This window comes from Astatotilapia calliptera, chromosome 1 (assembly GCF_964374335.1).
Source record: "Astatotilapia calliptera chromosome 1, fAstCal68.1, whole genome shotgun sequence".
NCBI classification, from domain to species: Eukaryota; Metazoa; Chordata; class Actinopteri; order Cichliformes; family Cichlidae; genus Astatotilapia; species Astatotilapia calliptera.
In genome coordinates, this window is record NC_137422.1 from 23,619,500 (window position 1) to 23,647,417 (window position 27,918).

The window sequence follows — 27,918 nt, forward strand, 5'->3', positions numbered from 1 at the left end:
TTTCTTTTTTGTTTTTTCATTTGCTTTTTGCTGTGAACTCACTGCAAAAATCACAAATCAGAATCAGAATCAGAAAGACTTTATTTATCCAAAAGGGGCAATTAAGGTACAACAGAGCAGCATGACGTTGAAGATAAGGACAGGGCATAAACAGGCAATAAGAGTGAGAGTATAAATACACAGAATATACAGTATATACACAGTTTTAAAATTACACAGTTAAATTTCTATAGTAATGTTTTCCCAGGTGTAGTGTCCGTGCCTTGCCGCTAGGTGGCGCCGCACCACACGCTGTACTATGGATGTGATTAATTGGTGTTACCGTCCACCCTCGGCCGGACGAGGGAAGCTGTCCTCCTGCACCTCTGAGTAGGGAGTCCTCTTCGTCAGTAGCAGAGCAGCTCATGTGGAGGAAGCAGCAAGGACAGAGAGCAGCTAGCATGCGCGGACAATTCACGTAAATGGCGCGATTTAAAAGGAGTTTATACCAGCGTCTGCTGTTTGTCGTTTTTCTTCCAATCACAGGTAAGAAGCAGGACCACTTTTACTCATTTTAACCTGTGAGTGCGCGGCGTCCTGTATGGACATCACTGACTGTCCCGTGAGGACGTGTGTGTTAGTCTGCGGACTTTAACGGAAGCTCGCAGATTCAGTTTAACGGTTTTAACTTTTAGCTAGCTGCCTAAAATAAACCGAAGACACGGAGGCAGTTTTTAAACATATTTGGTAAAAAGTTTTATTTTAAAAGCCATAAAACATGAGTATTAAAGGCAATATTTCCTATTTTGGTTCATTCAACAGTCAGTCTTAACTTCAAATGTTCACCTGGTTAATTGTAATCTATTTACAGGTAGATATAAAAATTGTATTATCAGGGGTGTCAAACATGGGGCCCGGGCGCCAGAATCGTACAGCTAAAGACTCCAGGTTGGCCTATTAGATAACTTCGAAAATGTGAAGGAAGCCATCATTTTTCGACTTTTAATTGTATTTTCATATGTGGCTACACCTTTTATTACTAACACAGACCTCCTCCATGGTCGTTGATACTGCGCAAAACAAAATAAGTAACAGATTAACAATTAAATGACAGAAAGTTTCATTTTTTAAGTAACTACTATAAAAAGCCACCATTTTTGCACTAGGTTGACTGTTAAAAAACAAAAAGATGACATTCTGTCAATAAACAAGAAATATCCATTTTATAATTACAGTATAGTTACAGCTCTTCACAGTGACCCAACAAAGTTTTTTTTCTGTAAATTTACATGTTTATCTCTTACAGTTTAAGCCCAAAGCATTATTTCTTTGTCATGTGGAAAAACAGATAAAGAGGAAGTTCCCCCAATGTAAAATGAGTTTAACATCCCTGCGTTAGAACATCTGAATATACTTTAAAGGTACCACAGAGTATTAGTAGAAACTGTGAGTCAGGTGTTGAGCTGAAATCAAAGATCAGATCCAGCTACCAAAGCAAAATAAATACATATAACAGAGTTGGTTCATGAGTAATATGAGAAAAGATTCTTATACATTTTATAAGCTTGTAAGATGTAAATATAGTTGCACGTTGTCCTGTTAATGCTTTAAACTACAGGCTTGGTCTAATAGGACAATCTGTTTCATCTTCAGCTTTATAGCCTTAAGTAGGTGGTGCAGGAAGACCTCAAGCTTGAGTGTTATGACTATACTGGACAGTAGACTTCCTGCTGGCAGGCCTACAAGCCTTTTATATGTGATTTTTCCCTTAGTAGGTGCTGTAAACTGGCTCCACAGACACTGATGAGACCCAGCTAGAAATTATTAAACGTCTTTAATTTTTTTTTTTTACATCAGGCTGGTCTTAAACTCTTTAACTGGTGTACAAATGCTGTTAAATTCCTTAAATCATAACAACTCTCTTCCTGGTCTCTCTACCTGCAGGTGTGTTGTGCTTTAGTGAGTTGTTTTTCATCAAGGAGCCCCTCGATGTCACCGTCATGCGGAAAGAAGCAGCTATTTTGGACTGTCAGGCGCATGGAGAGGCGCCCATCGACGTCAAATGGCTCAAGAGCGGAGTACAAATCGCGGAGAATGAGCGGGTGTACCTGCTCTCCAACGGCTCCCTTTTTATTTCAGAGGTGGAGAGCAGAAGAGGAGACAAATCAGATGAGGGGTTTTATCAGTGCCTTGCTCAGAACAAGTATGGAGCAATCCTGAGCCAGAAAGCCCACCTTACAATCGCAAGTGAGTATCAGGGATATGAGTTGTGTAATCTAGCATGATTTGCTGCTATACGCATATTTATTTGATGCTCAGTCTGGTCTGGTCTGGGCAGCTTTGGTGGCAGCAAGAAGATGGACAAAGTCTTCAAAGTTAGAGCTTAAAAGGGATGCTGCTGGGAATTGAGGAAAATGCCCATTGGTGTGTTAATGAAGGACCAGGAGATTTGAAAGGTTAGGAGCAGTGTGGGATACTGGCTCTCCAATGCGAAAGAGCAGATGACCCCTATTCACTGGCCCTGGCTTTCATGTTATTGCACCCTGATGGCTCGAGGAATTGTTCTTTTTGAATGCTTTCTCCTCCTGCGTTGTGCGAGTTGGCCTCGTATTTTCAGGGGGAGGCAGGGGAGGCTTCAGACAGAGTTGGTCTTTTGGCACCTTATATCTTCTTCCACTCACAGGCCCTGAAATTTGCTGTCTTGTTGTGCCACTTTGTAAAATGTGTGCGTTTTCTATTGCTTTTGATCAATTAGTAACCCAAAAATACATACAAAAAATTATTTAATTTTTTTTGCAGTGCTGTAGGGAAGGGGATTTTAAGAGCAGGTTGTGCCAAAAAACTGCAATTAGCATGTGTTACATAACAGTTATTGTGTTTACATTAATTATTCTGGAGCGGTACCACAGGCCGTGCTTTCTGATAGAGCTCCCAGTCATAACTCAGACATTTTCTGGTGTTTAAAAAGTGTGGCTTGATTAATTGATTGAGTGGTTTAGTTTGCTTTATAGCTTTAAGTTAAGAGGTGATAAAGGCTGCCTGTAAGCTTTACTAGTTTGTTTTAAAACAGCACTTAGACCTGCTGGAAGGTCTATCTGGTAGCTCATAAAGTTTTCACATACCTGAGAAATGCTCAGTTGAAGGACACAGAGGTAGTAGTGGGGGTTGTTGTAAGTGGTTCTCACACACACACACAAATGTGAATTGCTGCTCTCCCAATACTGCGGCTTTACCCTGAGTGTCTAAATGACCAAACTTTATTGCAGGCCTTAGCAGGTCAGTAGGCATCGTAGGCTTAACCCAATTGTCTTCTGCCTCACTGCCCCGGTGAAAGAGTATAAAGCTTTTCACTCTCTTTTTGTCCACTCCCGGCTCACAAAAGAAGAAGGCATTCTTCGTGGGCAAAAGTGGACAGAGCTGCTGGAAGTGGTCACCACAGCAAGGCTAATTGCACTAGTCGTAAAAGTTAAATATTAGTAGATCTGCATTTTGATTAATTATCATATGACATGCCTGTTGCATGGGGGTCTGCTCATTGATGTCTGAATTTTGGAGTCTTTTCATGTGTTCCTCAGCTGATTTATGCTGCTTTTGCAGACGGTCTGCTCCTTGGTAGCTTTTTCAAACGTTGCTCCATCTCTGGATGGATGTTCATTGTTGTTTGAGAAATATGGTGGTGATGGAAGGTAACTTTAAACACAGGATCCTGAAGCACAAAGGTGAGAAGGGATTTGGCCTTGATGAAAAGGAATGTGACACCTGAGCCTCATCGTGTGACTTTTGTCAACAGACCTCAGATTGATGGGGATTTCAGTACAGGGACTGACTCTTGAGTTGTCTCCCCAGAAAAATATACCACTACAAGTGAATACTGTATAAAAATAGGAAAATTTCCAATTTTATTTTTAATAAACATTTACAGCTCTGGTGTATTTGTAGCTCCCATACTGATGTAATGTGGGCACTGTCTGCTAGTGAAAGGATATCCTCATCCTGGTGAAAGCTGATGAAGTGAAATGAAACAGTTTATTCACTTAAAAATTTCCAGTAGGAATAAACACAGTGAAAATGTACAGTTCATTGACTCCAGTGGTAGTAGTTGTGAGGCCTAGGAGACATTGATAGGCTACAGGTACCTGTTTATGGAGGCTTCTCAATCAAAGTGGCCACGCCCCTAACCATCCTCTACCATCCAGGTGGATGAAATGCAGCTGCAAACATGCTGTAAATTTGGAAATTTTAACATGGATGTCTGTAGGGATTTATGTATGTTGTAGTAAGCCTTGAGTGGCCATTAGAGAAACTACAGTGTTTTGAAATTTGTGGCTCAGTTCTTGCAGCTCGTAAGGTTGATACTTGGTAGATCTGAGGACTAGACTAAGACAATAAAATTATGGCCAGTGTGTTAGGAAGTGAATGCCTCATGGTCACTGTTTTCTTCCTCTGGCACACGAACTGATCTTGATTCCCATCCCTACCTGCTGTCCAACAAGAAATAATAATAATAATAATTTTTGTTGATGAAATGGGCAAAAATAGCCAGAAAATGCATAGAACTCTGTTAAGTCAGATAACAGAGATTATGATAACAGTATCCTGGGTTAGTGGTTTGTTGAACTTTTTTCATGTTTATAAGAAAACAAATTTTCCCAAGTGAAGTTGTCACTGTTTAAGAGAGTTTGGCATGAATTCTTACTCTGGGTAGTCTTCACTTTTTTATGCTCATGCCTTAAAGGAGGTATTCTAAGGAGCTGTTGCAAAGTTTATTTTACGTCGCTGGTGTGTCCACAGCCTGCAAGGTCAGGACTGTGACATTATTTTAAGTTGCTAAGGAATGCATCTGACTTGCACCAGCTTGGCACATTTTGAAGACAAATGCAAACCTTGCACAGTGTGAACTGCAATCTGAGTGAAGGAAATGCCCTTAAGTGAGACAACTCAAACCCAAGATTCTTGCTTTTCTCCTCTGCTGGTTACAAAAGGTTACCATGGTTCCCCTGAACACCGGGCCCTAAGGTCAAAGGTTTCTTTTAACTGTTCAATAGATGGAGGTGCAGTGGGATGCAGAGTAGGCCTAAAATCTGTCCTGCAATAATGCTGGGTGCGCATCTGGCTTGATTAGTTTCCTTCATAGTGATCATGAGCATCTATCTCTCATATGTTTTATTTCATACCACAACAAAGGATAAAACTGTTGCCAAAACCAGAACACGGGTATTTACAGAGTGACTTTATTAACTCTGTTCTCTGCTAGGGAGTTTCAAGACAATGAAGCCACTGTTTGTGAGTGCAGGGTTGCTGTTGAGTGATTGGAAAACTTTGCAGCAGAGATAAGAAATTGGAGAAGGGGGATGAATGCTCTTTCCAACACTGCTCCCCCACTGCCCATTCGGAGTTTTGAGAGGTCACACTGCTCATGGGAATAGCTCTTTGTTTAGCCAGGCCAGTGGTCACTTGACTGTCCGACAGCCTGCATGGAGCAGCGCCACATCTGCCATGCAGCTAGTGATTGATTTTGTGGGTTTTTTCAGCCTTGCATTCTTCTTCTTCTTATCAGCCCTTTTTTTTTCTTTCAGAGCCTGTATCAATGTTCAGTAGGGCCAGTGATCATAGTAAAGGACTCATCACTCTTCATAATTAAATGACGATGCTTTTCAATAGTGCTGCTGGAATTGGTTTATTTTAGTCTCAGCACGTGGTTCACTCCAGTTAACAAGAATCAGGCTCATAAGAAGAGTAGATTTAAGGTAACCTAACTCTACTTAGAAAAGTCATGGAAAGTGCATGTTGTTGATTTAAACTGTGTAACGTGCTTTTCGTCAAATCTCTAGAAAGCTAGAGGTGCAGTATTATTCAAATTGACATAATGGAAATAATCTTTTTCAAGTAAAAACAATAAACAAGCAACAGTAAACTGCCATAATGACCTTTTGTGTGGTGGGAATTAAAACCACAGCTTTTATAACTGCTTATCCAATTAAATAAGACAGAGAAAAGACAATGACCTTTCAATTCATGTTATCTGTCAATTCTGGCTGTTGTATATTGTAAAAAAGCAGCTGGACCATCTGTACGGTTTTATTTTGTTGTAACAGAAACAACTGGAAGATGTCACTGATAGAACAAAAGAATTATTATTATTATTGTAAAACAGTATTTGAAAGCCTCACAGCTGGGGCAATGTGTTTTCTAGGTAGTTTTCCTGGCAGTTTGAGCAACAGGACTAGTTTGGGGTGGTCACACAGGACTCTGCCATAGTTGGGTGCTATGCAGGATTTGTGGAGGTCAGAGGTGAGAGGTGAGATTGCTGGGAAGGGCAGATGGTCGGAACTGCTTTGTCAAGCCTTTAGGGAATAAGGCTGAGGTATTTACTCTGTTTGATTTAGGGTAAAGGCCAAAATGTTACACCAGAGATTGTTATGTTGGTATATTTTGGTGTAGGAAAGGAAATTACACCACATAACTCACTGTGAAATACACAGAATAAATAGCCGAATCAGAAAATGTGTATATTTGACTGAATTAGAAAGAGCTCGGCTGTTTGCCTTGATGATTTTATCTACGTCTTAGATGCCTCTTGGCAAACATCATCCCTCAAAGAGTCCGCCTCCTGTTTTTCAGCTTGGAACAGTGCACAACAAACCCTCAGCAGTTAAAGATTTTCTTCCTTCTTGTCTTAGTGGTTAATCAATAATCAATGATTGTCCCGCTGTTTGTCAATCGAGCATCACTTGAGTGAATGGAAAGGCAGAGTGGAGAGGCAAAGGATCAGAGCAGCTCATCTCTCATGCCCTGCAGTCATATCACTTCAGCAGGGTAATGGCATTTTTGTAAGAGGTTGTGTTAAAACAGGAGGGGCAGGAGAGGGCCTGGGAGAGGCGGTTTCAATGCCTCTCTCTGCTTCTGTCCTCACATCAAACATCACAGTGGAGCTAAGGAGGCAACAGCTTAAGGCTAATTAGATTAAACGTGTCCATGGTGACGACATCTGATCCTGACAACAGTTTGACTTTTGTCCAACGGTTCATCAGAAATGGATGAAGCCAGCAGCCATGCCTTTTTAATGTTTTCATTCATGAAGTCCCTTGCATGACACAAAACCCCAAATAGTCCTAATAAAACTGCAATTTAGTAATTAGAAGTTAATTTTATCTCTGGAATCAAACTACAGATCCTTTCTTTCCTCTCCAAATGTCAGTTTGATTTGAAGCTGACAGTTTCTGTTAAATGTGTAAAAGTCATAATTCACTGAACGCAGTCTGAGCTCTGCTGTTGTTTAACACCACAGCAGCTGGCAGCACTGCTTACACACAGCCATCCATCACCCCCTCCCCTATACGCACCACTGTGTGTTTATTGCAGTTAAGGGATTTCCTGGAGACTTCTCTCGAAAGCAGAGGTTATCATAGCACTGAGCTAAAAGAAAAGTATCCCGATAAGGATGTTAAATATCAGAGTGTAAAGGATTATAGCTGGCAATGAGTAATTCGGATATCATTCATTTCACTGTTTGGTTTATGCTTGTTTCCTCTGTGGTTTCTCTTTGTTTTCTTCCTTATTTGTAGTTTATTTGGTATTTCTCCATGCAGCATCTCCAAACGTCTCTTTGGATGGTTTTTTTTTGCAGTAAACATGTGACAGACGTGGTTTTAACTTGATATCCTGCTTCCTGTTCTTTTGTGTTTCTTTTGCTGAGTGCTGATGGCTCACTGCAGCAGAAGCGGCTCTGGGTGTGTGCTCAGAGGTTAAAGAGCACCACAGTGTATTTGTTTATCCATTGCTGAATGGGTGATGGTTTTGACTTAAAAACAGGCAACAGCTTTTGAAAATGGACCTACTGAAATTGAAAATTTAATTTGTTGGTCCGCTGCAAAAATCCTTTAGTGTACTGATTTGTCCATGTATGCCATTGATAATTTGATTTATTTATTATAGTAAATGTTAGCAAGCTGTGGGGCTCACTGTTCTGTCTATCACAGACAAGAGTGCAATTGATTTCTTTTAACAAGCGACTGACCTCCTGCTTTTTAAGTAGAGGGGGGCATGAGGATCTGGGTGTCTTTCAGGATTTTTGTGACTCAAGAGGAACAGCTATTCAAAACTTCAATAGATTTACACAAACATCTAAAAGGTCCTTATTGTAAATCTGGTTGGGTCTTATTTGCTTGCTGCTTGGCTGGTGGCTGACACTAGCTCAGTTTCAGAGAAACCCAATCCACGCAGGATGTAGCTGTTCCACTCCAGTCACCACCTTCCAGCAGCATGCTGCATGTTTACAGCTTCAGGAGCAGGAACGTCTGTTTTCTGATATCTGACTGAGATGGATGGATGATGTCATGATAATCACAAACTTGGATATGCTTGTAACACTTTTGTTTATTATTTTAATGATATACATTAATTCTCTGTACTTCTGCATACATAACAAGTCTCTAATCTGTCTCCTGGTTGGTTTTGTTGCAGGTATTTCCTCATTTTCAGTTCAGCCAACATCTATTGTGGCGACTGAAGGCTCAGTCGCCAGGTTTTCCTGTAAGACTGTTGCACACCCTCCTCCCATCATCACTTGGGAGTTCAATCGGGTCACATTACCCCTCGCCACTGAACGGTATGCACTCTGTTGTTTTCAGTTTAATTTCATCTTACTCATTTACATTATTCCTACACAAATTTTAGATAAGATTCTTTATTAGCCATTATTTCATGTTGTCTAAGATGTTTCATATGAAATTGGTTCATATTGTAAGTATCATTGTTGTGTGGGTGCGTGTGTTTCTGTCTTTCAGAATCACAGTCCTGCCCAGTGGTGTTCTTCAGATTCAGGCCGTGCAGCAGGCTGACGCTGGAAATTACCGCTGCGTCGCCACCAATATTGCTAGTCGACGCCGAAGCACAGAGGCCACCCTCACTGTGACCCCAGGTGTGTTAGCCAGCTCACTTTTTGCAAACTTGTAATATTTAAGCACACAGTTGAGTTAAAAAGTCTGACTCTGAAGCAGTTGAAAGCCTTACAGCTCACCATGTGCACTAAAGCTGTCTTCTGCTCTCTCTCCACAGGTCCCAGACCGCAGCTTCCCCAGAGACCTCGTATCATCGCTTCACCACAGAACATCTCGGTGTCACTGCACCAAACTGCCATCCTGGAATGCATGGCCACAGGCAATCCCCGACCCATCATCTCCTGGAGCAGAGCAGACAGCAAACCTATTGATGTTTACAACACCAAAGTGCTGGGGAACGGCAACCTCATTATCACAGACATCAAGCCCCAGCACGGAGGCGTCTATTTGTGCAGAGCCACCACACCTGGCACAAGGAACTATACCATGGCCTCAGCTAATGTCACTGTGCTAGGTAAAAACAGAATATACTACTCAGGCTGTTCATGATTTCTATTTGTGATGATCACGTAGAATTGAACATATTGCTGTTCTTTTTCTAAAGCACCGCCTTCCTTGGTGGAGTGGCCTGAGAGCCTTACGCGCCCCAGAGCTGGCACCGCTCGCTTTGTGTGCCATGCTGAAGGAAATCCAACGCCTCGCATCACTTGGCTTAAGAACGGAGAAAAAGTTCACTCTAATGGTCGGATCAAGATGTACAACAGGCATGTTTCTCTCCAGTTCATTTAAAGAGTCATTACTGTGACCCCAAATTATCATGAGATGATATTTGAAAGTTCTAGTTGACCAGAACTTTCAAATATCACACAATGTTTTTCTTGTGACATTACCAATAAGTTTGATGTGTCACATGGCCGTCTTCCTATTGAAAAAACAAAAGTTGTATCCAAGATGGCCACCATGGTCACCACCCATCTTGAGGAGTTTGCCCCCTCACATATACTAATGTGCCACAAACAGGACTTTAATATCACCAACCATTCCCATTTTATTACGGTGTATCCATATAAATGCCCCACCCTGTATATTTATAAATGTGCCAATGGAAATTTTGTTGGTTTCCTCAAAATTTTCACCTGAAATCATCTGGGTCCATACTCTTTATCTCTGGGTGTCTCCAGCAAACTAGTCATCAACCAGATCATCCCTGAGGATGACGCCATCTATCAGTGCCAGGCAGAGAATGAGCAGGGATCAGTCCTCACTATGGCGAGGCTCATTGTGGTGATGTCAGAGGACCGGCCAAGCGCACCCAGGAACATCCGAGCTGACACTGTGTCAAGCTCTGCCATCCTTCTGGCTTGGGAGAGGCCTCTGTATAACTCGGATAAAGTTATTGCTTACTCTGTACACTACATGAAGGCTGAAGGTAAGCAGAATCCACACACATGTTTTGTTGTTGGGTTTTTTGGTAACAGGAACAGTACATTAAGACAGGATTTTCGTGGCAGTTTCAGAAATCCTACTTTCTGTCAGACACTGTGACGTTAGTGTTGTGTTGTTGTACTCCGGAGTTAATTGGAACAGCTGCGTTTTCTGAACCAACAAGACATGTTAAGCTTAAAGATGCAGGGTTCCTTCCTTTGCTGGATAAAACACAGGATGCACTATTCACAAGAAGCACAACGGTTGTAGTGTGGCAGCAGAAAAGCCTTAAAGCCTTTCAGTTTTCCTGGGAACTTTCTTTCTGTTGACAACAAGAGTCACATTTAAACAATGTAGCATTTCAGGAAAATGTGCAGGCTGTGCATTCAAGGACTGCACTTCATTATAATGCCACTGACTTCCATTGAGGAGGAGAGACGTACAGAATTCAACTATTGAAAAAAGAACACCTGCTGGATTTTTGGTGGGAATAAGGATGTCTGAGAAAAAAAAACAGGATGTCGCTGAACAAATAACTGACATCTGTCAGGAATTTGTTGCACTTTTCACAGATTTTTTTTGTCCTCTTGGTGCCACTTAAAGAAGCTGGTTATCAGGCAGTGTGCTCTTTACCTGAGGTTGTTGATAGAGGCTTGGGACTTAACTGAAGATCTACTGAAAAAGGGAACTTTTTAGCCAGTGTGATGGAGTGGCCAAAAGTGTGTATTCTATGAGGGGAAGATAGTTTAAATTGGACAGGAAGTCAAGCTTTGTTAAGACTTCCAGGGAGCCGTACTGAGGCATTCAGACTACACAGAATACATTTTTGTTTGCCTGAAGTACCTTAAGTGAGAAATTAGACCAGGTACCAATCCGTCTTTGTTTCTGACTTGGCTGGTTGTTCCAAGGGGCAGGAAATGAAAACTGCAGCTGCATAATGTTCTTATTACAATGAAAAAAACATGGGAATGCACAAAGCAAGCTGAGCAGTGGTAAAATAAGACAAAGTGACTGGACATACATAAAATGTTGAATAAATTATGAAAACCTACAGTAACAAAACTGTATCATATTGTTGCTGATTTTTGGGGGCTGGGGGCTAAAGTTTGAATGTTCTGCTTTTTATTGTTATCTCAACATTTTTTTTTTAATCCTGTCATTTGTCCAGGGTTAAACAATGAGGAATATCAAATTGTCATTGGAAACGATACAACTCGCTATATTATTGATGATCTGGAGCCAGCGCACAACTACACCTTCTATGTAGTCGCCTACATGCCAATGGGAGCCAGTCGCATGTCGGACAACGTGTTTCAGCACACACTTGAGGACGGTGAGGTCTACAATAACAAACAAAAAAATCATTAATGCAGTCAATACAAAACAAGAAATAAGCCCTGTTTAAGGTCATTGAATTTTCTGCAGATGGGTTAGCCATGGTCTTTCCTGTGTGATATAATTAAAAACAGGATATGAGGCTGTTTCATATGTTTTTTTAGTTGCATAGGTGGTTTTACTAGAGATTGCTGATAGCGTTTTTTGGCACATATGACGGGGTGCAGTGGGAGGTTTGAATGTCCAGTGTTAGCTACAAGGTGGTGCAAAACAAGCAACTTCCTCCCTGTTTGGGCATTTCTTTAGGCTTTCAGATTGGCTAGCACTGGGAAACAGAAGGTTTGAGTAGATGGATGAGTGGTGCTGGGTGTTCAGAGTCTCTCTTTGACATAATACACAAGAAAGAGTTAAAAGACAAAAAACAAAGACATTCTGAAACTGAGTGCGTAGAGCACCGTGAAGCTTTTGGCTTACAGGTTTACTTGTACATGCTCTGAGCTCATCATTTAAACTTTGGTCCACAGTACCCCTCCGCGCCCCTGAACTCAGCCTCACCAGTCGCAGCCCCACAGACATCCAGGTGTCTTGGCAGCCTCTTCCAGACAAGCTGAGTCGTGGCCGAGTCTGCAGCTACCGCTTATCCTATCGTACCAGTTCTGACAGCGCGGTCTCACAGATAGAACTTCCTGGAGAAAAGACCCAGCATCTCCTGGAAAACCTGCAACCCGACACCATCTACCTTCTTCGAATTGTTGCCGCCACCAGCGTAGGGTGGGGTGAGCAGTCCGCCTGGACATCGCACCGTACCCCGAAGGCATCCGGTGCTCAAGGTACTTGAAGAATTGTCCTCATAACCTCTAAAATAGAAGCATTTAATCAAAAATATGAAGTCAGAATTGTACTTTAAATAGATTCTTATCCAAGCAGAGGAAGTTGAGTCAAAAATGTGAATTGGGCAAGAGATTGAGAAGAGCACGCTTTAATAATCTTGTTAAGACATTGCATTTGTTTCTCTCTGACCTTTACCCTGTGCTGTCAGTAACATTGGAAGGGCTTTGGTCATGGGTCATAAAGGGAGACCTCGGGCTTCAGAGCTGGACAGAATATATGGCTGTTTAGAGCTAGATCTGAAGCTTTGGGAAGGGGGAGGGGAGGATTTGTTTTTTTTTTCTGTCCATCTCTTTTACCCTTAGTGTCCAGTGTAAACTCTGAAAGGCAACTTCTATTGGCAAACTTCATTCCCGTCATTCCTAAACGTGTGAAACAAGCTTCCTTATCTCTACGTGTGGTTTCTATTGAGTATTTAAAAGTGTGGGGGGATGGGGGCATTATTTAACTTTTCAAAAACATTTACCTGGTCAGGACAGAAGCTTCCTCTGTCACTCAAAAACAGCTCAAATAATGGATTGTAGTTGTTTTAGGATCAAGTTCCTCTTTTGTACGACTTTATAAGAAGACTGTGACGTACTTATAATAAATAAATAAATGTGGTTCGTATGGTCTTATTCTTCTGCAGTTCCCCTGGCTCCTGAGCTGCATCTGGAGTCTTTAAATTGCACCACTATTTTGGTACATTGGCAGCTGGCACCCAGAAACTCAGCGAATGTGCGGGGCTACAAGCTATTCTACCATGAGGAGAGCCAGCCTGAGAGCACCCCAGTTCAGTTTCACGCCTCGGATAATAAACACACCATCGGAGGGCTCGGTGAGTTTTCACCTTAGGTTACCTTCTGCCACCAATTTGGCTGTTTGGGTCATTTTACAGTATTTTCACATGAACACCAACACATGATGGAAGTTTCGTGTTTACTTTGCAAGTTTTAAGATCTGTTAAGATTTTCAGGCAATCTTTGAAAATGTTGATTTTTAACAACGTGTTATTGGTTTAACAGTACTTGTTTTTGTTTTTTTATTAATATTGCCTACGTCATAATTAAAGGTGTCATAGTTTAATGATTTAATATGGCTGGAAATGGATATTTGCTATGAAAAGATGTGTTGAACTGATGGGGTTCTTTGCAGGGAAAGTGTGTGTGTGTAATCAGAGACCGTCTGTGTTTTGGTAGCTGCATGTGAGTTCCCAGCTAAGACATTTGTTTGATTTCAGTGTCCCAGATATTCAGATGAAATGATCAAACTTAGCATAATTTGAATGCCAGTATTCTAACAACTAAAGTAATGGACAAGGTGTACATCCTGTTGCTTACCTGCCTTGTTGCTTGTTTATCATGTGTGTATCTGTCATTTATGGATATACATACAGTAGAGAAAGCAGTCTTTAAGGTTTTTTATTAAAATCTGGATGCATCTTTTTAGGGAACGTGAGCGATTAATTAGCTTAAGTCATGTCACATTTGGAGCAGAGGTTCTTTAAGTGGGAAATATATCAGCATCACATCCAGTTTCCACGACCTCTTGACTTCTGCGGGACATCAGTGTGCGGCTTTTCTGCTGCTGCTGAATAGTGTTCGGGACACATCACAGCCTCTCTGCCCTTTAGGTCAGATTCATTTTATCTTTTTTTGTTTGAGAGCGGAAAGGGAGCTCAGGCTAGCTCCAAGGACAACTGACCATATGTGGCCAGAGGAGGTCAGCCAGGTGGTCAGCAGCTGAGTTGTAAATCAGAAGCCTCTGTGCTCAAGTGAGATCAGAAAGGGAGAAAGACAAGGAGTCATTCTATATTACTGTAGGTGTGAAGTCTAAATGATACAGGTGTTCAGTAAGTTAGAATTTACTTCAGTAAACACTACAACTGTTTAGGCTCATTCTGCCACATCCTATGAAAAATATGACAACTAAACCCATTTCTCCTGCTAGGATTAACTCATAGTTGAATCTAGTGCAGATAAAGTCACAGACACTAAAATTACTTGCCTAGATATGAAGTTATACCTTGAATATTATTTTAATGATAGCTATAGCTTGAGGTGCTGGAAAAAGTAAAAAGATTCCTCTATATTCAGCTAAAGTTTGTGTGTGTGTGGGGGGGGGGGTGTTTCAGTATTTATTAAACGTTTCAGCAAGAATGGTTGTATGAAATATTTCTAAGCTGTTTTGGTTTTTGTTTTCTTGTTTTTTGCCCTGAATATTGGATGTTCTGGGTTGTTCTGGGAGGATGAGCGAGCTGTGGTCACTCTGTAAAATACAGCTTCTGCTGAATTAAAAGAATCATCTTTTTGTTCCTCGTTGTTAAAACAGCTTTCCATGGCCGTGTTTTAAAGAGGGTAAGACTGTTTTGTGGAGGCTGATTTATCATGCCTTTTATGACTCCTTTGAGCAGTGTTGCTGGAGGAGAATTAGGATCAAAGACTCCTATTCTGTTTGGCTTTGAGGGCCACAAAGATGGTGTATTAGCCAGAATTTCAAGGAAAACCATCCTCTGACCAACTGAGAGCTGTTAGCTAAACAATGAGCATGTCTTGTGAGCTCACTATGTCACAGGTTTGAGATTTCTTCCTCATAAATTAGCTGCAGCGCTGTGCATGGGGAGAAAGGTGTGAACTGAAGTGTCTGACGTCCTGTGTGGCAACGCATCCTGCAGCACAGAAGGCATTTCTGTGCTGTGAGCAGTCTGACATTTCCTCTAATTATATCTGCTTTCTTTTCCTTTGAAATTATTTTGATAATTATGTTTTACACAATCTTGTTACAACATTTGAATTCTTGTTAAAATGAAGTTTGCATTGGAAAAAGGTTGAAAGGAAATTTGGATGTTAAAATGAGTCAAAAAGTAGCATTAGCATGAGTTATAAATATTTTTGACTGCATTGGCATTTGTCACAGTAAGCTTCTGGCCACTCCAGACCAACTAAAGCTGTGGAAGAGTCCAGTGAATTCAACAACTCTTTCTTTCTGTCTTATTTATTTGTTATTTTTATTTCTATAAGGGGAGAATGTGTGTTTCCTTCTTTTAGAAGCAACATTGCCTCACTTTTAAGGTGATCTTTAAAGATGATCAGGCAATGAGCAATGCTCTCAGCGCGATATGGCAGCCTTGCTTCTGTCAGTCTGCCCCAGGGCAGCTGTGGCTACAGCTGTAGCTTGCCCCCACCAGTGTGTGAATGTGAGAGTGAACGAATAGTGGAATTGTACAGTGCTTTGAGGGTCTCGAAAAGTGCTATATAAATGCAATCCATTATTATTATTATTATTATTATTATTATTATTATCCAGCTTAGATGATAGGCAGTAATCGGTTACATCAGTCTAGTTGTAGTGAATTTTCTCCATATTCCCTTATGGGTTTTCCGCCCCTGTTTTGGATTTACATTTAAGTGGTCTTAGATGAATTATTGGATTATTGAATTATGAATGAATACATTAACTGTGTCTGTTACACTGTTATTTACTGCAAATTGTTCTCATTAGATAATGGCAGCTAGTAAAGCTGATTGAAATGAGCTCGTAGACTGATGCAGTGTTAGTCACAGAGCGTCATATGCTTTGGAAATATTTATGGGTTTATAAATCAGTGTTTCAGTGCCTGTGTTCTGGCAGTTTTACATTTCAAATTACATTTTATAGCTTAAGTTGCCTGGCCCCATGTGGTTACTTAATAAGAAAGCTGCCCTAAAACTATATATAGGTTTGTGTTTGCTTTTCTTTTAAACTCGGCTTTAAAGATGTGCTAGAAGCAGCTTTGAAGCTGTTTATCATTGCAAATCAAATCAGCTTGTGCTGTGAATTAATTTTTTCATAATCTACTTGATTTTGTATACAGCAGTCAATAGTATTGATTTCTGAACTGTCATCTGTAGGAAAAACCACAAACTGCTGATTCAGCTGCAGAGAACATGCTCTGAACTCACTCATGACAAGCCAGATGATTGAAAGCACACCATAAAAAGCAGGAATGTGGTTTTAGAGGCTCCAGTTTGGTATAAATGGCACGGTGATGTGACCTTTCCTCGCATGTGTATTCGTTGCTTGGCCCATGAACAGCACAAGTTGTCATAGCTGAAGCTTAAAGACCTCTCATACCTGTTGGCACCAGGCAGGACTGCAGATTTATCTCACAGCTGCAGGCCATGTTGCATCTTGTCCACTCCTTTTATTAAACATGAGGCAAAGCATGTTCTGTGTGAAATACAGTCTTCATTTTAAAAAGGCTATGTCATGTTTAACCTGCATGTGTGTCTGCTGATTTGTGTTGGAGGCTAAAGACAGGAATAGTAGGGGTGGTGGTGGTTAATAGATGCCGGTGTGAGGGCTCTTGCAGGAATTGACATTTATTGCCTCTCTTCGGGCCTGGGGGCCTTTCGCAACAGAACAACACTGCAAGGGCCAACAGGAACTGCATTTTAGCTTTTTTTTAAAAAAAAAAAAGGGGGGGGGGGGGGTCACAAATGGCTTGAATATCCCCAAACAGAATAATTTATGGGAGTAAAAGCCTGTATCCCAGTGGAAAGGACAGGAAAGCATCTTCTCCTGAGGAATGGCTTTGAAAGCGGAATACAATGTGTAGTATTGTAATCACATTTAAAATTTGTAAATCTAGTTCTGCATATGAAAAATACCTTCCAGCAGTAATATTTACACTCAGTCTTTTAATTAAGCAAAGAAACCCCAGTTATACAGTTGTGAGTGAATTGTTTCATGTAAGAAGATGGAGAAACTTCTTAAACATTTTCAGTTTAACTGTGATGCACTCGCAGCTCGAGGAAAGTGAGTGAGTCACTTCGTCTGAGTTGCATCATCCCCTACAACATTTGTAATGATTGTGCTTGTTTAATTAAAAGTGACTTTTATTTATTAAGTCTCCTCATTTCTCTGTTTTTTTTTTTTTACTACAGTTTATTTTTGCTTTTTTTGAGTAGCTTGTTTGATGGATTTTGAAACATGCCATATAAGTTTTTTTTATTACATGTGCTGTAAATTAAACAGAATAATCATCAGGAACACTCAGTTCAGATTATTTTCTTATCTTTTGCTGAGGCAAAATCCTCGTTGTTGTCATTTGTTGCTTTGATTTTGTTCACCTGACTGTGTTGTTGAGAGCTTCAAGAGTCATCTTCATGGTTTTATCAGGACACTTTGATATGATGCTACTTTAAGCCAGTTTGACTCTTGGTGGTTCCCTGCTTTTTCACTCACTTCCTCCGCTTGACCCTCCCCCTTCAAGGGGAGAGAGGTAACCCTCCCCCCTTTTTTTGCAGGATTTAGCTTGCTCAGATTCCATGTCAAAGGTCATGGCCCAGATGTCACAGCTTCCCCCCCACTCATAGCTCCTCTCTCACATAATTACGGCAGGCCCATTGTATTGTGGGTTTGGGTAGAGGTGCATGCTACATGCCTACTCCTCTTTAGAGGTAAGGCTTAACAAGCGGCTCAGAAACTCCAGATAACAAGGAGGACATTGTAGAGCTGTAGAAGTCGAGGAATTCTGCTTTCACTTAGTTCTGGAAGTAACAAAGAGAGGGACAGTCCTTCTTCTCTGTAAACATTTGTCTACTCTGCAGCAACTCATGAGATAGTTTACATTGCTGAATATTGTGTTCTTTTATTTTTCCTCATTGCTTTTAATTGTCTTTAGGAATAACTAAGGTTTTAGGCTTCCTGGGCAAAAAAAGAGGTTCAGCTCATATTCCACACCCATGACCCCAGATTCTTTCAGTTTTATCTTGGCCTGACCTGTTGGCCCTGGTGTGGCTCCAGTGAAACTCCTCAGGGCTCTGTGGGGGTGCAATGTGTGTAGCTCCACCCACGCTAAACTTTGCAAACTTCCATGGAGATAAATTCATCTCCTGTGGTCTCCCTATTCTCTCGAGCTTCTAAATGTCTGAACATCAAATACATCTGTTTGTGTTGTCTGCGGGACACACAGGACTCTGATAGTAGTAGTTGTAGTAGTAAGGATTGATTGGTTTGGATTTTGTTATTTTGCACATCCACCTGGTGTTTCTCACTAAACTGTGATCCTGCATCTTTGAAACATTATTTAGAGACTCTGGGTCACATTTTGTTTACTGTTTTTAAGCACTGGAAATTATGACCATTTAGGGGTAAAAGGGACATGTGGTCAGTTGGCTATTGTTCAGCAGAGGGTCTCCAGGGTCACTAAGGTCTGCTACTGCTGCTGACCATCAGCAGTGTCCTCCCCAAGGGGTTTTCACTCCAGATTTAACCCCTAGATTCAGGACCCGAGTAGGTGTGGCCACTGACCAATGACCAGCAGGCCTGACGGGGCCAGAGAAAGAGCTTTCTTTATATGTGGTCAAAAGGCTGGGGGTGACAGGGTGATGGATGTGGGGGGGCTTATCTGTTCTGCTGCCTTGGGTGGTGTCGAAACTGACCAAAGGACTCGCAGCACAGAGCATCTGTCGCCCTGCCCTACCCCTCGTTCTCACCACGCCATCAAACCAGAGCACATCACTGACCTCACACCCACACCGGCCAGCTCTCTTTCACACAACACCCCCACTTCCCATTAGCTTTAGGAAACACATCTGGCACTGTTGTGGCCTATACTGACTTGTGTAAGGAACTGTCAATCTAAATCTTTAGTGCTCTTTTTTTTTTTTCATCTCTTAATGTAGATCCAAGGAAGAAGTACCACGTTAAGATCCTGGCTTATAATGTTGTGGGAGATGGGTACCAAGCAGACCAGACTATCAGCACCCCTGGATGTGTCTGTAAGTCCCACATTATAATAGAAAAGTCAGACCACATGGTGCAGAAAAAGTGGGGAAAAAATAACAGTACTAATCTAGATGTACCTCTCAGCTGTTCGAGATCGCCTGGTACCCCCTCCACCTCCTCCACACAACGTGTATGCTAAAACCAACAGTTCGACCACCGTCTTTCTGCACTGGAGTCGACCAGCATTCACCTCCAGCCACGCAGTCAACTATACCGTCCGCTGCAATCCAGTTGGTCTGCAGAATGCCTCCCTGGTGCTCTACCTGCAGACGTAAGAAATTACCCTTCAGACCAAAGTGAACATGACTACATGTAGATTGATTTTCATATTTGTTAGCGTGTAATTTCAACTGCATTTGCTGCATTTACTGTACGACTGCCTGGTTTCCTTTCATAGTATAGTTTTTATTTTAACAGTATTTTTTTAAACAGTAATTTAGATTTTTTAGCAGCAGCTGATTATCACAACCTAAAATCAGCTGAATGCATTTCTTATACTGTGTGTTTACAACACTTTAACAACATAAATGCTGTCTCCACACTTTTACACTGCCATCACAGCTCCATATCGCCCTCTTCTGGCCATTTCTTTGACCCTCTTTAAACATAGCTGTCTGAAGTTGGCTGGAATGTCTTGCCAGTAAGTATTGAATCTGTAAAGGAGAGCACAATTCTTAAAGTGTGCATGTATTCTGCAGGAGTGAACAGAGACTCCTCGTGCGAGATCTGGAGCCCAATACCAAGTACGAATTTGCTGTTCGCCTCCATCTTGACCAGCTGTCCAGCCCCTGGAGCCCTGTGGTCTATCAGAACACCTTCCCTAAAGGTGAAAATGCAGAAACATCTTATTCACCGATTAATTTCTTCATTTCTTCATGCACAAAGACGAACATCCCCATGTTAAAGCTGTTCTGAGTTCACTTTGTCTTTTCATTCTCACCTCCCAGCTCCCACGCAACCTCCTTCCAACATCAAAGTGACTCTAATTGAAGAAGACACCGCACTTGTTTCATGGAAGCTTCCAGATGAACTCAATGTACCTGTGACACGCTACACAATCCTGTATGCCTCCAGAAATGACTGGATAGCTGGGGAGTGGCAGGTGATGGAAAGGGAAGGTAAGGAGAGACTCAGAACAAGAGCATTTATGTACAGGTGTGTGTGTATATATGCATGACTGTCAAGGAAACGGTCATCTGGGAATCAGTGACTCTGCCTCTGTCTTCATTGTAGTCCCAGAATTCTCTAGAGTTCACTGCTTTGTCTTACTGCCAAGTGGTTTAATGAGACTACAACAAAGACTTTGATTTACAGTCTTGTTGACCATTTGCACATAAAGATGCTTTTAAATCTCTTCTGTAAATGAACAGCCTATATCTTTTTACTGCAATAATGGATGGTAAATAATTGTTATACATCTTATACTATGATAGATTATTGCTCACAATTTGACTCTTAGTAAGTACACACAATAAACCGATATCACAGGCATTGTCAGAATTGATTTCAGTTATGTGTGTTTATTTATTTATTTTTAATCTTGTATACCCTTCATCATGATTCCGTCTTAGTCTGTTTTTACCTTGTTTAGCTTTTATACCTGATTTTACACTTTCATGCTTGTTTTTTGTTTTGTTTTGTTCCTTGCCTTATGTTTTTATTTATTTTATTTTATTTTTTGTCCTATTGTAAGCTGACCTTGAGGGTCTTTAAAGGTGCCTATAATAAGATGAATTATTGTTATTATTATTATTATTATTATTATTATTATTATTATTATTATTATAAGGGTTACTGTGAAAACATAGTTAAAAAAAAATCCATGATTGTAAATGTCACAGGATAGTTCTCAGCTTGACCAGTATATTGGTTACCAGCTATTTGTCGTTATACCAATATCCATATTTATAATATATATTAAGCAAAAAATTAAAGAAGAGGCGGGAGAAACACCCTTTAACCTTTTTATGGGTGTTGGCATTGCATAGTGTGTCCACCAGAGGGTGCTCTGCAACTTCCCTGTTGGAACATGTTTTGTTTGGAACGCTCTTCCCAAGCTGAGTTGGGACAATTAACAATAAAACAGGATTTTTAAACAGAATTGCTATATTATCTTAGTAAGGACTTGTGAGTAACCGCAGATGACAGAGATTTAGTGTGTCTGAAAGAAAATAATAGATCAGCTGGTATATTAGATTTTTAAATTGTTACATATCGGTCTAGTGTCTGATAATATTGGTATTGGTATTAAGCACCCTGTATCAATCTGGCTCTAGTAAACATTTTTTTAATTAATTGTTCTACTTCATGAACTTATTTTTATTCATCATGGATTACAGTGCCACAGAAGAGTCATAAACTACCTGAACATGGACAAACAGTGTGCTATTAAACGGAGAACCTTGTGGTCTTTGCTTCTTTTATGCTTTATACACACCGGTGTATTCAGACAGAATTTCATCTCACAACAGGGACCATCACCATGGCGCTGCTGGAGAACCTGAAGCCTGGCCAGATTTACTTCGTGAAGGTTTCAGCATCCAACGACATGGGCGACGGTCCGTTTTCTCATGCGGTGGAGCTGACAGTACGAGAAGGTCTCCCCCTTGGTCATGATATCCGGGTTTCTCGTGGCTCCACAAGTCAGTGAAACCAACATGATGTCTTACAGTGTAAAGAGTTTCTTTTTTTAAGAGGTTACATGATAACCTGACAATGTTTCCTCGGCCCATAGCGTTTTCTGATAACTTCTACCACCTGGATCAGAAGTCGATGACTGGTATCAGCGTTGGAGTCTGCATCGCTCTCATCTGCATCATCATCTGTGCCTTCATCATCATCTGCAGAGGCAAAAACAGGTACCTGGTGTCTCTGAGTGTAGTGACCATGTCCCACATCAATTCAATTCACTTTTATCTATATAGAGCCAAATCACAACAACAGTTGTCTCAAGACATCGAGGTTTCCTCTATGAACACGTCACTTTGTGTCCTTTCAGGAAACTTTCTGCTGTGAAAACATGCAGAGAGGGAATGAGCACATCTGCTGCAGCTGCAAGACCTCCATCCTCTCAAGGAGAAGCTGAGCATGCTGATGTGAGCATGCCAATGATGAATCTAAGCCATTTTCTTGATGCAAAGGTACAGCATGTCATACTCGTGACACTAAAATCCAGAAAAAAATATACTTTAAATATTTTAATTAAATGTGTTAAGTTATATTTACATTTTGAGAAATGTGACATTGTAAAAAAACAAAACAAATTCAAATAATCAGTGCCACAATGACAGTGCAGGTTTATAATTAAGTGCCAATGTGAGCTGCTTAAACAACAGTTGAACTGTAATAAAGCCTCTTTTCTTTTATTGCTGCTTTTCTTGCAGGGTGGAACAGATCTCATCATCAATTCTCTCGGCCCCATTCAGCACACCGCTGAGAGGAAAAGGAAATGGTTCTCCTTCAGCAGTGATGTGAAAAGTGAGAGTAAACCCACACAGGTGAGATTAAGAATAATGAGTCCTTCTCAATAAGTGATTACCAAATAATCAAACCTGAAGACGACAGCATGGTATGTTGTGTCTGTTGGGTTTAAATCTAGTTTGAATCACTTCTCATGAGGGCTGAATATTTTTTTCTGTTGATTTGCTCAAGATGTTAAGATCTCTGCAGATGTGAAACTGAGCCGTGAACAGTCAGACTAATAGGAGAAACTTTCTCTCTGCGCTGCAGAACACAAGACATGACGCGGCCTCATACCAGCACGGCACCACAGTGCTGACCTATGAAGAGGAGCTTTCTTCAAACCAGCCCACCAACCTGCAGACCCTGCTTGGACATCCCGGCGACACAGAGGGATCTTCAAACAGCGAGGGCAGCCACGCCACCGGTGACTCAGGCCGCTACTCTCACGACGAGACGGAGCTGACCAACCTGTCCTCAGGGCCCAGCAGCCACCTTGCGTCTCCCACGGCAGAGGACGGGACCGAGTTTGACTGTAGCAGCTGCGCTGAAGAGTTGAACGAACTGTCAGAGGAAAATCAGAGCAAACAGAAGGCGAAGGAGTCAATGAATGCTGGCAGTTGTCGACACGAAGCCCAAAGCAGAGTGTGAAGGCGTGCCTCTGTATGTGTGCGTGTGTGTGTGAGTGTGAAGGCGGTGGTTTACTTGCACAAACATTCACATAATATAAAAGTGTGCGCACTCACCAGAGTTGACTTTATTGTTTATTTACACTGCACGTCAGTGAGTGCAGCGAAGAATGTCTGGAACCACGCTGCCTCTTATTTGGGCTGTTATGAGTTTGCCTTTTTGCTTTAATTGCATCACAGAGCTAAGAAATAGGCACACACATACCCCGTAAAACAAAAGTTATATAAGCATGTTAAACAGGAAAAGAAACAAAACAGACTAGTCGCCTAGACTAAAAGAAAAAAAAAATAAATTAAATAATTTAAAATACTTAATCACATTCTTCAGTAACCAAAGTGTGTTTAAATGTCACTGAAATATGTGGCTTTTAGCACAGTGCTTTACGTTACACACATGCGCCTTAAAGAACTAATGTGGAGTGGTTATGTCAGTTTACTCTGACATAGCCAACCTAAAAATCCTTTTAATGATGAAAGTACTGAAAAGACCATAATATTGAATTAATCACAAACAACAAACCTGATAATGTTATTTGAATGTGCAGGTAAACTGCTGGCCTATATGACTGTGTTGATTTTTTCTTTTTTCTTCTTCTTTGTTTCTACACACTGTGAACGCTAAGCTAACAAAGTCCTTCTACAGTATAAAGTGTTGACAGGAAAGCTCGTTTTATCCTTTTAACTTCCTTCTCTTTCTCTCTCACTCTCTCTTTTCATTTCCTGTGTGTGTGCGTTTGTGTGTGTGTGTGTGTGTGTGTGCATCTGTGTGTGTGTGTGCATCTGTGTGCGTGTGTGTGTGTGCGTGTGTGCATCTGTGTGCGTGTGTGTACGTGTTTTTCTCACCCACCATGAATGTTTAAAAAGGAGTGTCAAAGTGACATTTCTGATGCTATTTAAGAGTTTATCACTGGAGCGAAAGGGAGGTCCTTTTTGCGGATTATCTACCTCGGTTTGCCTCATGGGTAAACCTCCCACTGTATATTTAATAACTACTTAAACCTTGCGTTGTGTGATGGGCTGCTTCCGTCACATTACACTTTATACTTCCTCGTCTTCTCTCCTTGCTTTGTTCTGATGTACAGGATGGTAAGGGCGCTGCAGCTCACTCCTCTCGCTCCACCTGTGGTGTGGACTGAAGGATGTAACACACACTCACAGTTTATTATTTATCACCTCAGATGTTGCTGAGGCACTGAGCCAGTATTAATAGGTCTTTGTTCAGTTTTTTTTTATCAGTTACTGATGTAATGAATGTCTGTTTTATCTTTCTTTTTTCATCTTTATGTCGGTGTGCAGTCGCCCTTGCTACTCCTGTTTTTATACTACCTCGTTTAAGATTTAATTTTATTGTCTTATTGTTTTCCTAAACTCAAGGAACAAAGTTTAGTACGTGCGAAAAGTCGTGTAGTGTTATATGATGGACTGACAGGGTAACTTCTCAGTACTAAGCTGTTTTCACGTGTAATTGCCTCAAAGAAAACGCTATGAATGTATCTCTGACATTATGTGCCAGCAGCTCAGATGTTTGTGCTGCCCTTACCACAGACGGACACATCTGCGGGTTCTTTAATGTCTGTATGTTGACTTCTTCTTCATTGTATCTGTGTAAGAATTCACACCAGAAGTGCTTGCAGCGGCATGTCCGTATGGAAAAGCTTTATGATCAGCCTTAATGTGGACAGCGTTTCCTCAGACTCCAAAACCAAAGCCTAATCTCTCTGAGGGAGACACCCCACATGAGGATGCAACACATGAAGAGTGGTTGTAATGGAAGTGTTCAATCAGAGACTGAAGTGAAGAATCGAATGGACAACATTTACTTATAAAAAGTCTATTTTTGTTAGAGGATGATGTACTTGTAGTTACTTTTGTTCCAAGTATTTTTGCTTTGCTTTAGAGTAGATAAAGGTTAGCACTTGTCTGGAAAGTAGTTTGTATTAGAGGCCAATGTGCAGCGGTGACTGTGACGCTATCACCTTTATTTTAGTTTCTCAACTGATCTCTGGCTGGAACAACTGAAACCAAAGACCAAAGATGAAACCGGAGATCAGTTGATCATCAAACAAAGCCTTGCACATTAGTGGCCTTGACCCACGATGAAGATTTTAAAGGAAAATAAATGGTGAAAGTTGTGCCTGCAGGATTCACAGGCACTAAATGGAGTGACAATGACTAATATTTATGCACACGAGCCAGGTTATCCTGCAGCAGAGTTCCTCAAATTCTGAAGCAAACATACGTCTGCATGGTTATAATGTTATAAGAGTTAAATACAGTATTTTATATGGATTAGCAGTCTGTGTTGCGGCAGTGCAGCTGTGTGTCAACGTGCATCCACTGGTTTGTCTCCTGTAAATTAGTGTAAAAAAATAATTAGAAGGAATAATATGTTTAAAGTGTATTATTATTATATTTCTATAGTTTAATTTCATTCTAAGTGCTCACAAGAATTTTTTTTTTCATTTTTAAGTAATTTTATGGCATAAATGAGCTAAAATGCCAGTGGGTGCACAAGTCGTCACATTTCTGTATTTTTAATCAGAGGACTTTGCAGAGGATTCAATCATTTGATATATTTAGGTGACACAATCAGTTTAACTTTCTTTCTTAAGAAAAAGCAAACCAAAGATTTTTTTATTAAAAGGTCACCGTTGCATGTTGGCGAGAGATCAGTTTAAAATCATCCTGTCTTTGTGTGAAATGTTATTTCCACTGCTGTTGTACTCATTTTATTACTGTATGATGTCAGGAGGATGGAAACGTTACAGCGTGTTTTTTAATCATTTCATTTCCCACAAAAACAATTGCTGTTGTGGTTTTTTAAATGCTAAATACTGTTTTCCTGCTTTTGCAAAGAACAGTTTGAGTCTTTGTTTTCAGACGTACTGCCTGAGCAGAGCTTTAAGGGCCCGATCCAGAATCCAAAAACATCTGAACTTTGTGCGTTTACACACACATCACCGCTCTGGTCGAGCAGGTTCTGGATTAGACCCTTGAGTAGTTCATGCAGGTACATGAGTCCTACCTCTGGTGTTTGTTTCCATATTGTTTTTATGGGTACAGATTAAACGTGATTGGGGTCCTTAATGCCTGTAAGGGCCAAGATGTACGGCCATCAAACGTGGGACTGGGGAAGTTGATGTGCTGCTTTTCATCTTATAAATGTTAAAAACATGTGAATTTAAAGGGTTAAACACACACAGTCTTCTGCAGTAATGTTTTAATCCTGTGTAGAGGAGCACTGAGGGTCATTTACAGTCAGACTCAGGGGGACCCACAGCTGCTCATCCATCAGGACAAAGCAGGTTTCAAGTGTTTGAAATTGAATGTATCTTTATGTAATTATTATGTTACCTGATATTTTCTCTTAATGTTTTGTTATATTTGGTCTGTGCCAGCTGAATGACTTGCAAGTTTCCAAAATGTTTAGATAGAAGTTTCTATACAAACAGCTAATGATAAAAAGTCTGATTCTCACTTTAAATAAAAATACAGAAATGCTATAATATCTGCTGTTGTAGTCGGTCTTTGTTGATTCTATCTGAAACTCTGAGCATTCTTTTTACTTTTCTATACAGTGTGCAGTTGCCATAGGTATTAAAGGTACTGCACTGCAGTTGTTTTAATCATAGATGTCTAATACACTCCAATTTGTCATGTGAATGGAGAGTACTCTTTACACATTAAGGTTAATTATGGAGTACCACAGGGATCTGTGCTAGGACCAATTCTGTTTACATTATACATGTTTCCCTTAGACCAGCGGTCCTCAGCCTTTTTTGTTCCATGGACCGGTTTAATGGCAGACAAAATTTTCACAGACCGGCCTTTAAAGTGTGGCAGATAAATACAACAAAATAAAATGATATGACCAAGAGAACAACGGTGGTATTTTGTAAATATAATAGTAAATGTGAATTCACTGTGTAACTTTATTAGCAGCGTCCTCCTGAAATGTGCCAACAACATTGAGAGTACCATCCTCCTCTCTGCCCCTTAATGCTCTCTGGTTGCTATGATAACGCGTAAAATATTTCTTTCAAAATAAGACACACAACTACAACACGGGAAAGACCCAGGGAAACCGAGTTAACGATAAAACCCCTGAAAACCATAAATTTCACACCCGAGCTTCAACTCTCGCGGCCCGGTACCAGTCCGCGGCCCAGGGGTTGGGGAAGGCTGCCTTAGACAGTATCATTAGAAGGTATGGCATAAATTTTCCCTGCTATGCAGATGATACCCAACTTTATCTGTCCGTGAAGCTAGATAACACACACCAATTAGCTAGATAACACACACCAATTAGTTAAACTGCAGCAATGTCTTAAAGATACAAAGACCTGAATGACTGCCAATTTTAGGGATGGGTACCGGTTCTGACATAAACTGTAGTAACCAGACCGAAAAGCAGCGCACATTTAGGTGCTTTATTTCGGTGCTTGTTTTTCCTGAGCTGTGATACACTTCTAGCCAATCATTTTACGTTTCCGAGGATAGTAGGCGGGGCCAGGTACGTACGTTCTTTTAGAGCAGAGCTACAGATTAAAAAT

At 40.8% G+C, this 27,918-nt stretch overlaps 1 protein-coding gene across 1 annotated transcript; it reads left to right on the forward strand.

The window, feature by feature from the left end:
* The first annotated feature begins 285 nt into the window (after nt 1-285).
* On the forward strand, nt 286-26,871 carry prtga (protogenin homolog a (Gallus gallus)). The gene is made up of 19 exons (XM_026169135.2): nt 286-525; nt 1,924-2,226; nt 8,443-8,587; nt 8,766-8,899; nt 9,037-9,333; nt 9,424-9,583; nt 10,001-10,248; nt 11,413-11,577; nt 12,104-12,409; nt 13,096-13,284; nt 19,115-19,210; nt 19,302-19,488; nt 19,916-20,043; nt 20,165-20,335; nt 21,689-21,859; nt 21,952-22,075; nt 22,216-22,357; nt 22,601-22,714; nt 22,947-26,871. The coding sequence occupies exons 1-19, from the start codon at nt 462-464 to the stop codon at nt 23,325-23,327; spliced, it is 3,525 nt and encodes a 1,174-aa protein (XP_026024920.2). The 5' UTR covers nt 286-461; the 3' UTR covers nt 23,328-26,871.
* Nucleotides 26,872-27,918: the final 1,047 nt, after the last annotated feature.

Coding starts and splice junctions, on each gene's coding strand:
- prtga (XM_026169135.2), top strand. CDS start 462: ATGGCGCGATTTAAAAGGAGTTTATACCAGCGTCTGCTGTTTGTCGTT. Junction 9,334..9,423: donor AGCTAATGTCACTGTGCTAG/GTAAAAACAGAA, acceptor CTTTTTCTAAAG/CACCGCCTTCCTTGGTGGAG. Junction 20,044..20,164: donor TCAGAACACCTTCCCTAAAG/GTGAAAATGCAG, acceptor CTCACCTCCCAG/CTCCCACGCAACCTCCTTCC.